Here is a 10,844-nt window from a genome sequence, read left to right as displayed (position 1 = left end):
GTCTGAGTAATGGGTTAATGTTGTATCTGCTGCTATATAATATATATATTTTACAACATGTCTGTAATGGGTTAATGTTGTATATCTGAGCTTAATGTTTGACTCATGTGAGCGACTCCAGCAGCTGTGGAAGCAACACGAGGTCAGTGACCTGCGCTGGAACCAGCGACTCAGCAGAAAATGAACAACTTTGGGCCGGTGTTAGAAAAGAGACGCCGCAGCTTCAGTCCCATTCATTTATTTACAAATGTACACAAAAAACAGTGATGGACATCTCACCATCAGGAAAAAGGAGTTTTTAATAACCATGTTAAATTATAAACACACACAGCTCATCCACAGAGAAATAAAACATTTAAAAAGCTAAAATTCAGAGTTTTCTTTATGGAATTCTGCACTGAAGCGATCATCCAATCAGATCCTGCGCTGCTCCATCCTCAGCTGGGATTGGTCGGTTCACAACGAAGAGAGAAACTCTCTGACCTGCAAAGGAAGGAAAGTAAGACTGTCACAATAAAGCTTGTACTTTCAGAGTAAAGCTTGTACTTTCAGGGTAAAGCTGGTACTTTCAGGGTAAAGCTGGTACTTTCAGGGTAAAGCTGGTACTTTCAGGGTAAAGCTGGTACTTTCAGGGTAAAGCTGGTACTTTCAGAGTAAAGCTTGTACTTTCACAGTAAAGCTTGTACTTTCACAGTAAAGCTTGTACTTTCAGGGTAAAGCTGGTACTTTCAGGGTAAAGCTGGTACTTTCAGGGTAAAGCTTGTACTTTCACAGTAAAGCTTGTACTTTCACAGTAAAGCTTGTACTTTCACAGTAAAGCTTGTACTTTCAGGGTAAAGCTGGTACTTTCAGGGTAAAGCTTGTACTTTCACAGTAAAGCTTGTACTTTCACAGTAAAGCTTGTACTTTCACAGTAAAGCTTGTACTTTCACGGTAAAGCTTGTACTTTCAGGGTAAAGCTTGTACTTTCAGATTAAAGCTTGTACTTTCAGAGTAAAGCTGGTACTTTCAGATTAAAGCTTGTACTTTCAGATTAAAGCTTGTACTTTCAGAGTAAAGCTGGTACTTTCAGATTAAAGCTTGTACTTTCAGAGTAAAGCTGGTACTTTCAGAGTAAAGCTTGTACTTTCACAGTAAAGCTTGTACTTTCACAGTAAAGCTTGTACTTTCACAGTAAAGGTTGTACTTTCAGAGTAAAAGCGCACCTTGTTGACGATGGCGTCTTGTCTGATTCGGTCGTTCTTGAAGTCGTCCTCGACGTTCAGGACGAGAACAGGAAGCTCGCTCAGATAAGCAAAATCCAGCCTGGACACAAAGACAGACGCCTCATCATGAAATGAACAGTCCGAGTCCATCTGAGCGCGCTCAGTGGCGTCCTGAGCTCACCTGAGGTCCCTGTGATGGAGCCACGACTCGTGCTTAGAGTGAAGCTGCTCCAGATACTCCAGAGGAATCCCCTGCTCCTCCTCCCGGCCGCGGTGCAGCAGCCGCTGCATACAGCGCTGAGAAATACAGAGAAGCTTTAGCTAAATGGAGCTAACAGGTGTTAGCTGTTAGCTAAACGGAGCTAACAGGTGTGAGATGTTAGCTAAACGGAGCTAACAGGTGTGAGATGTTAGCTAAATGGAGCTAACAGGTGTGAGATGTTAGCTAAACGGAGCTAACAGGTGTGAGATGTTAGCTAAATGGAGCTAACAGGTGTGAGATGTTAGCTAAACGGAGCTAACAGGTGTGAGATGTTAGCTAAATGGAGCTAACAGGTGTTAGATGGCATTACCTGTGGGGGGGCTCTCAGGTAGATGATGGCGTCGAGGGCGATTTCCTGTTGGAACTGGTTCAGTAACCAGGTGTGCCAGTCCTGGTAAACACTCCACTCCGTCTCCGACAGGTTTCCACTCTCAAACAGGTTGGAAGCAAACACGTACCTGAAAACACAGGTGAAGGTGTCACTGCAAGTACCCGCAAGTACCCACCTCAGGTGTGCGCAGGCACCCGTCTCAGGTGTGCGCAGGTACCCGCCTCAGGTACCCGCAGGTACCCGCCTCAGGTACCCGCCTCAGGTACCCGCCTCAGGTACCCGCCTCAGGTACCCGCCTCAGGTACCCGCAGGTACCCGCCTCAGGTACCCACCTCAGGTGTGTGCAGGTACCCGCCTCAGGTGTGTGCAGGTACCCGCCTCAGGCACCCGCCTCAGGTGTGTGCAGGTACCCGCCTCAGGCACCCGCCTCAGGTGTGTGCAGGTACCCGCCTCAGGCACCCGCCTCAGGTGTGTGCAGGTACCCGCCTCAGGTACCCGCCTCAGGTGTGCGCAGGTACCCGCCTCAGGTGTGTGCAGGTACCCGTCTCAGGTGTGCGCAGGTACCCGTCTCAGGTGTGCGCAGGTACCCGCCTCAGGTGTGCGCAGGCACCCGCCTCAGGTGTGTGCAGGTACCCGCCTCAGGCACCCGCCTCAGGTGTGTGCAGGTACCCGCCTCAGGCACCCGCCTCAGGTGTGTGCAGGTACCCGCCTCAGGCACCCGCCTCAGGTGTGTGCAGGTACCCGCCTCAGGCACCCGCCTCAGGTGTGTGCAGGTACCCGCCTCAGGTACCCGCCTCAGGTGTGCGCAGGTACCCGCCTCAGGTGTGTGCAGGTACCCGTCTCAGGTGTGCGCAGGTACCCGTCTCAGGTGTGCGCAGGTACCCGCCTCAGGTGTGCGCAGGCACCCGCCTCAGGTGTGCACAGTTACCCGTCTCAGGTGTGCGCAGGTACCCGTCTCAGGTGTGCACACTTACCTGTCTGAGTACACGGAGCGTTCGTAGAACTGAACCGGGTTTTCGGCCTGCTGAAGTTTGGGTGATGGAGACTGAAGCTGAGCACGAACTCTGCTGAGACACGCGTAGCTCTGCGGACAAACGGACAGGTGAGAAGGACAGGTAGGACGGACAGGTGAGAAGGACAGGTGGGACGGACAGGTGGGACGGACAGGTGAGAGGGACAGGTGAGACGGACAGGTGAGAGGGACAGGTGAGAGGGACAGGTGGGACGGACAGGTGAGAGGGACAGGTGAGACGGACAGGTGGGACGGACAGCCCCTTTTGGGGGCGGAGTCAGGCTGACTCACCTGGAAGGTGTAGGACCAGCGGCTGGGTTTATCATACAACATCTGCAGCAGGTTTCCTCCACTCTTCTGAGAGGAGCTCAGGTCCTGCAGACACAGGAAATGACACGTAAACAGACACGTAAATACAGGTAAACAGAAAGGTAAACAGTCGGGTAAACAGTCAGGTAAACAGAAAGGTAAACAGTCAGGTAAACAGTCAGGTAAACAGTCAGGTAAACAGTCAGGTAAACAGAAAGGTAAACAGTCAGGTAAACAGAAAGGTAAACAGAAAGGTAAACAGTCAGGTAAACAGAAAGGTAAACAGTCAGGTAAACAAAAAGGTAAACAGAAAGGTAAACAGAAAGGTAAACAGAAAGGTAAACAGTCAGGTAAACAAAAAGGTAAACAGAAAGGTAAACAGTCAGGTAAACAGTCAGGTAAACAGTCAGGTAAACAGAAAGGTAAACAGAAAGGTAAACAGAAAGGTAAACAGAAAGGTAAACAGTCAGGTAAACAAAAAGGTAAACAGAAAGGTAAACAGTCAGGTAAACAGTCAGGTAAACAGTCAGGTAAACAGTCAGGTAAACAGTCAGGTAAACAGAAAGGTAAACAGTCAGGTAAACAGAAAGGTAAACAGTCAGGTAAACAGAAAGGTAAACAGAAAGGTAAACAGAAAGGTAAACAGTCAGGTAAACAGAAAGGTAAACAGAAAGGTAAACAGTCAGGTAAACAGTCAGGTAAACAGAAAGGTAAACAGTCAGGTAAACAGTCAGGTAAACAGAAAGGTAAACAGTCAGGTAAACAGAAAGGTAAACAGAAAGGTAAACAGTCAGGTAAACAGAAAGGTAAACAGTCAGGTAAACAGAAAGGTAAACAGAAAGGTAAACAGTCAGGTAAACAGAAAGGTAAACAGTCAGGTAAACAGAAAGGTAAACAGTCAGGTAAACAGTCAGGTAAACAGAAAGGTAAACAGTCAGGTAAACAGTCAGGTAAACAGTCAGGTAAACAGAAAGGTAAACAGTCAGGTAAACAGTCAGGTAAACAGTCAGGTAAACAGAAAGGTAAACAGTCAGGTAAACAGAAAGGTAAACAGTCAGGTAAACAGTCAGGTAAACAGTCAGGTAAACAGAAAGGTAAACAGTCAGGTAAACAGAAAGGTAAACAGTCAGGTAAACAGTCAGGTAAACAGTCAGGTAAACAGAAAAGTAAACAGTCAGGTAAACAGAAAGGTAAACAGTCAGGTAAACAGTCAGGTAAACAGTCAGGTAAACAGAAAGGTAAACAGTCAGGTAAACAGAAAGGTAAACAGTCAGGTAAACAGAAAGGTAAACAGTCAGGTAAACAGAAAGGTAAACAGTCAGGTAAACAGTCAGGTAAACAGTCAGGTAAACAGAAAGGTAAACAGTCAGGTAAGCAGTCAGGTAAACAGAAAGGTAAACAGTCAGGTAAACAGTCAGGTAAACAGAAAGGTAAACAGAAAGGTAAACAGAAAGGTAAACAGTCAGGTAAACAGTAAGGTAAACAGTCAGGTAAACAGAAAGGTAAACAGTCAGGTAAACAGAAAGGTAAACAGTCAGGTAAACAGTCAGGTAAACAGTCAGGTAAACAGAAAGGTAAACAGTCAGGTAAACAGAAAGGTAAACAGTCAGGTAAACAGTCAGGTAAACAGAAAGGTAAACAGAAAGGTAAACAGTCAGGTAAACAGTCAGGTAAACAGAAAGGTAAACAGAAAGGTAAACAGTCAGGTAAACAGAAAGGTAAACAGAAAGGTAAACAGTCAGGTAAACAGAAAGGTAAACAGTCAGGTAAACAGTCAGGTAAACAGAAAGGTAAACAGAAAGGTAAACAGTCAGGTAAACAGTCAGGTAAACAGAAAGGTAAACAGAAAGGTAAACAGTCAGGTAAACAGTCAGGTAAACAGTCAGGTAAACAGTCAGGTAAACAGAAAGGTAAACAGTCAGGTAAACAGTCAGGTAAACAGAAAGGTAAACAGAAAGGTAAACAGTCAGGTAAACAGTCAGGTAAACAGTCAGGTAAACAGAAAGGTAAACAGTCAGGTAAACAGAAAGGTAAACAGAAAGGTAAACAGTCAGGTAAACAGAAAGGTAAACAGTCAGGTAAACAGAAAGGTAAACAGTCAGGTAAACAGAAAGGTAAACAGTCAGGTAAACAGAAAGGTAAACAGTCAGGTAAACAGAAAGGTAAACAGTCAGGTAAACAGAAAGGTAAACAGTCAGGTAAACAGAAAGGTAAACAGAAAGGTAAACAGTCAGGTAAACAGAAAGGTAAACAGTCAGGTAAACAGAAAGGTAAACAGTCAGGTAAACAGTCAGGTAAACAGAAAGGTAAACAGTCAGGTAAACAGTCAGGTAAACAGAAACGTAAACAGAAAGGTAAACAGAAAGGTAAACAGTCAGGTAAACAGAAACGTAAACAGAAAGGTAAACAGAAAGGTAAACAGTCAGGTAAACAGAAAGGTAAACAGAAAGGTAAACAGAAAGGTAAACAGTCAGGTAAACAGTCAGGTAAACAGAAACGTAAACAGAAAGGTAAACAGAAAGGTAAACAGTCAGGTAAACAGTCAGGTAAACAGAAACGTAAACAGAAAGGTAAACAGAAAGGTAAACAGTCAGGTAAACAGTCAGGTAAACAGAAACGTAAACAGAAAGGTAAACAGAAAGGTAAACAGTCAGGTAAACAGAAACGTAAACAGAAAGGTAAACAGAAAGGTAAACAGTCAGGTAAACAGAAAGGTAAACAGAAAGGTAAACAGAAAGGTAAACAGTCAGGTAAACAGAAAGGTAAACAGAAAGGTAAACAGTCAGGTAAACAGAAATGTAAACAGAAAGGTAAACAGTCAGGTAAACAGAAACGTAAACAGAAAGGTAAACAGTCAGGTAAACAGTCAGGTAAACAGAAAGGTAAACAGTCAGGTAAACAGAAAGGTAAACAGAAAGGTAAACAGTCAGGTAAACAGAAAGGTAAACAGTCAGGTAAACAGTCAGGTAAACAGAAACGTAAACAGAAACGTAAACAGAAAGGTAAACAGAAAGGTAAACAGAAAGGTAAACAGTCAGGGGCCTGTTGCACAAAAGTAGGATTTAGACATCCAGGATGAGTTACTTAGCCAGGTTCAAGGAATCCAAAACATGGCGCCCAGGCTTAGTTGGTTGCACAAAGGCCAAGCCAGGATGAGCAGACACGGATTCATTAAGCCAGGTGAAAGCGATCCTGGATAAGTGCTGCACACGGCTTGCTTAAATAGACCCCACGATCGATCATAAGCCGCTTTCGGACTGTAGGAACCTTTGGCAGTTCTAATAACCTTTTAATCCGCGGGGCCGTTTTCTCCCGTGTTCGGACATACAGGAACTCGGGGCTTTCTCCCTTAGTTCCTATAACTATTTAGCTCCTTCTCTGGGGTCGGGTCTTTTCATGGTTCTATAGAACGCATCTGACAGAGGGGTTTGGTGGTCTGTAGCTACGCCCCATGTCATGCTATCACGGCTGAAATGTTTCCTCATAAGACACAGACAGAACCTGCGGGTGTTTAATAAGTTAAACTTACACTGGACTCCTTTGTCTGCAGCGCTCTGCTCTCCTTTCTTCCTTCATGAAATAAAAAAGTATCGTCTCCTGACTCTCTCTGTGAGCTTTTCCAGCCTCGATATTAGACCCCTGATGTGATTGTCCATGATTAATATCACCATCATGCAGACCATGAACACAGTGGCCTCCCCGCTCTCCATATTAGCTTCTTGGTGGTGTTTTTTCTTCTCTGCTTACTTTTACCGTTTTGTTTTGTGTTTGAATGTGGCGCTAAACGGCTAACGGCTAACACGTCACTGAAGCAGACGGCTGCGCGCGGCGCATCAGTCCCTATCAGGTCCGACTCATGTGCGAATGCAGACTGAAACAGTTCCGCTGGGGAAGGATAGTTATCAGAAAGAAATTCGAGTAGGACAGTTCTGATAACTGCGTTCCTATAACTACTCTGTCCGAAAGCGGCTATAGATTCACTGATTCACCATGGCAACAAGGGCGGCGTATTTCTCCCCAGCGGAGCAATAATTATTAATGGAAGCATATGAAGAGGTGAAGGAGAAAATAAAACAAAAAGGAAATACTGCCACAGTCAAAAAACAAAGGGAGCAAGCGTGGCTAACCATTGCTGACCGCCTGAATGCGTAAGTAGTGCACAAATCACACTCAGCACTCCACTGAAACTATCACAATTAGGCTACAATCCAAATAAAATGTTAATTAACATATCGTCACCTTCCTAAAATAATCGCCCAAGTCATGGGCATCAAAACAGCAGCCCCCCCAAACTTTAGTTTTATGGATAAATGGGAGGAAAGGTGGGGGGGAGGCTGCCTTATTTAAAGATACATTCCAGTGTAAAGAGATCTCATTTGGTGATTTCACTTCTTCTGAATATCTGAGTTTTATTTTAAAGGGTGTTCCTAAAATCCTGTTCTTAATCATTTACAGATCTCCAGGATACTGTGCAAGTTTTATTGATGATTTTTCTGAATTATTGTCTGTTATTTGGACTGATTTTAACCATTTTATCTTGACCGGGGATTTTAACATTCACATGGATAATATGACGGATGGTACTGCCAAAGAATTTTCTTCTGTGCTGGACATGTTTGGTTTGTGGCAACATGTAACAGAACCTACCCACCTTCCAGGTCACATTCTGGACCTGCTCATTTCTAAAGGTGTTGATATTTCTTCTGTTGTGGTTACTGATTTGGCCTTGTCTGACCATTTTTGTATTTTATTTGATTTACATATTACTCAGAATGTTCAAACAACCAGCTTCTCAGTTAAGAAGAGGTACATCAATGAGAAAACAAGCGCTCAGTTTAGGGAGGCCATAGCTATGTTACCAACAATGAGCGCAGAGTCTGTTGAAGGAATGCTGGATCATTTTAACTTGAAAAGTTTTTAATGTAATGGAAGCTGTTGCACCGATAAGAATCAAGAGCACCTTGATCAAACAGAAAACCCCATGGAGAAACACCACTACGGTCAAAAACCTGAAAAGAGAATGCAGGAAAGCTGAATGTAAATGGAGGAAAACAAAGCTTCAGATTCACTATGAGCTATACAAAGAAAGCCTGCGTAGTTATAACAATGAGCTGTGCAAGGCCAGACAGCTGCATTTATCTGAAAAGATTAATAAGAATGTCAACAATTCTCGAACTCTGTTTGCTATGGTTGAAAAACTCACAAATCCTCCTAAACAGTCAAACCCAGACCTCCTCTCCACTGAGAAATGCAACGAATTTGCCAACTTTAGCCAAAAAAATCAAAACAATTAGACAAAACATTAACGTAACACAAAACAAGAAAACTAATCTGTGTCTAAAACCTAGAAATAACTCTGACGTTATGTCACAATTTAATATTGTTAATTTAAAAATCCTAGAGGAAACAGTTCGGCAGCTGAAATCAACAACTTGTTCTCTGGACATAATACCATCCGACTTTTTAAAAACTGTTTTTACCTCAGTAGAAAGTGATCTCCTACGAATAGTTAACAGCTCACTGGCATCAGGCATTTTTCCCAAGTCACTAAAGACAGCTGCCATTAAGCCACTCCTAAAGAAGAGAACTCTAGACGCCTCTATGATGAACAACTACAGGCCTGTCTCTAACCTCTCTTTTATATCTAAGATTATTGAGAAAGTTGTATTTAACCAGCTCAACGACTTTCTGAATGAAAGTGGAAGTCTTGATAACTTTCAATCAGGCTTCAGACGTCATCACAGCACTGAAACAGCTCTGGTCAAAGTGTTAAACGACATTAGGTTGAATACTGATTCTGGTAATGTTTCAGTCCTGGTTCTGTTGGACCTCAGCGCTGCGTTTGATACTGTAGATCACAGAATCCTGTTGCACAGGCTGGAAAACTGGGTTGGACTTTCTGGAGCGGTCCTTAACTGGTTCAGGTTCTACTTAGAAGGCCGGAGTTATTTTGTTACAATTGGCAGCTATGAATCTGAGCGAGTGGCCATGACTTGTGGAGTCCCCCAGGGGTCAATTCTTGGACCTCTTCTGTTTAACTTGTATATGCTCCCTTTGGGTCAGATATTGCAGAACTTTAACATCAATTATCACAGTTATGCAGACGATACACAACTTTATGTGTCTCTGTCAGCGGACGACTGCAGCCCAGCAGACGTACTGTGTCAGTGTCTGGAGGAAGTAAACACCTGGATGAGAGAGAATTTTCTACAATTAAATGAAGACCAAACTGAGATCATTCTGTTTGGTAGCAAAGAGAAGAGGGTCAGCGTTGGTACATATCTTGAGACTCGGGCCCTTACAATCACTGACCAAGTTCGTAACCTCGGCGTGTCGATAGACTCAGATCTGACTTTCAGCAGCCACATCAAAGCTGTCACCAAGGCAGCTTTTTACCATCTCAGAAACATCAACAGAATTAAAGGTTTCCAGGAGAAACTCATCCATGCATTCATCTCCAGCAGACTCCATCACTGTAACGCTCTTTTAACTGGACTTCCCACAAAGAGCATTAAACATCTGCAGCTCATCCAGAACGCTGCTGCTGGAGTTTTAACCCGGACTAAGAGATCTGAACACATCACAGCAGCTTTAAAATCTTTACACTGGCTTCCAGTCAGTCACAGAATAGATTTTAAAAGCCTGCTGATGGTTTACATCTGTGATATGTTCAGAGAATATAAAGCCAGCAGAGCTCTTAGATCCAAGGACTCAGGTCAGCTGGTCCAGTCCAGAGTCCAGACTAAACATGGAGAAGCAGCATTTAGCTGTTATGCTGCAAACAAGTGGAACAAACTGCCAGTGGAGATTAAACTTTCACCAAATGGAGACATTTTTAAATCCAGGTTAAAGACATTTCTGTTCTCATGTGTCTATGCATGAAATCTGCACGATATCTTTGAACTTATCTGGACTGTTGCCTGTTTTTAAATTCATTTTAATGATTTTATTAGTTTCTCTTTATATTCTTTTATGTATTTTTAATGCTTCTTCCACTCCCTGCTGCAATGCTTTTATTTTATGTAAAGCACTTTGAACTGTTTGTACATGAAATGTGCTATATAAATAAATTTGATTTTGATTTTTTTGATCAAAGGTGTGGTCCAAAAAATGCCAAAGTCATTTATTTAATCTTAGTTTTTATGAAAAACAATAAGTGTTCTTATGTCAAGCATCCTTTGATACATACTTACTGACTGAAATGATTATTTTATGCTATAATTTAACTTTTGGGGGGAGTTTTTTGTGTTTCCTGAAAAACCTGAAAAAATGACTTTATTTTAGGAAGGTGACGATATTTGAAAAGATATTTGTAGCCTACTTTGATTATGAATAAGTTTAAATTGACTGCATGTGAGTGAAACTATCTAAATGTAACTCCATGCTCCTCCACTGTTTCACTGTGTGTGTGCGTGTAGATTTAACATGACTGGGCAGCAAGTCAAAGTGAAATATAAGAACATCCTGCAGAATGGTAAGTCCCCTGACAAATACTGAACAAGTGTACTTTTTATTAAGAATGTGCCTGCCCACACATTGCCTGTACTGTGCATTAATTGGTTTAACATCTTATCATTTCAGATGGTCTGCAGTGCTGACTATTTGTTCAGTAATGTTGTGGCAAAGTGGCCCGGCTCGGTCCACGACTCCCGAGTGTTTCGGAACTCGGAGATCTATCGGCGCCTATCACAAGGTGAGCCACAGAACCTCTATTGATAACCACTT

The 10,844-nt window shown here is 43.1% G+C and overlaps 1 protein-coding gene across 1 annotated transcript in view; it reads right to left on the bottom strand.

Moving 5' to 3' along the window:
* Positions 1-222: 222 nt before the first annotated feature.
* Positions 223-10,844, bottom strand: part of LOC142401523 (deoxycytidine kinase 2-like) — a 12,743-nt gene continuing 2,121 nt past the window's right edge. Inside the window, exons 3-8 of the mRNA XM_075486982.1 lie at positions 3,102-3,185; positions 2,773-2,882; positions 1,778-1,925; positions 1,387-1,502; positions 1,206-1,305; positions 223-483 (exon numbers count right to left, since the gene is read on the bottom strand). Of these exons, the coding sequence (XP_075343097.1) occupies positions 457-483; positions 1,206-1,305; positions 1,387-1,502; positions 1,778-1,925; positions 2,773-2,882; positions 3,102-3,185 (585 nt within the window). The 3' untranslated portion in view covers positions 223-456. The remainder of the gene's footprint in view (positions 484-1,205; positions 1,306-1,386; positions 1,503-1,777; positions 1,926-2,772; positions 2,883-3,101; positions 3,186-10,844) is intronic.

The sequence above is a fragment of the Odontesthes bonariensis genome, chromosome 16 (assembly GCF_027942865.1).
Source record: "Odontesthes bonariensis isolate fOdoBon6 chromosome 16, fOdoBon6.hap1, whole genome shotgun sequence".
Lineage (NCBI taxonomy): Eukaryota > Metazoa > Chordata > Actinopteri > Atheriniformes > Atherinopsidae > Odontesthes > Odontesthes bonariensis.
Note: the sequence above shows the minus strand (reverse complement) of the source record. Positions and strands in the feature narration are given on the sequence as shown.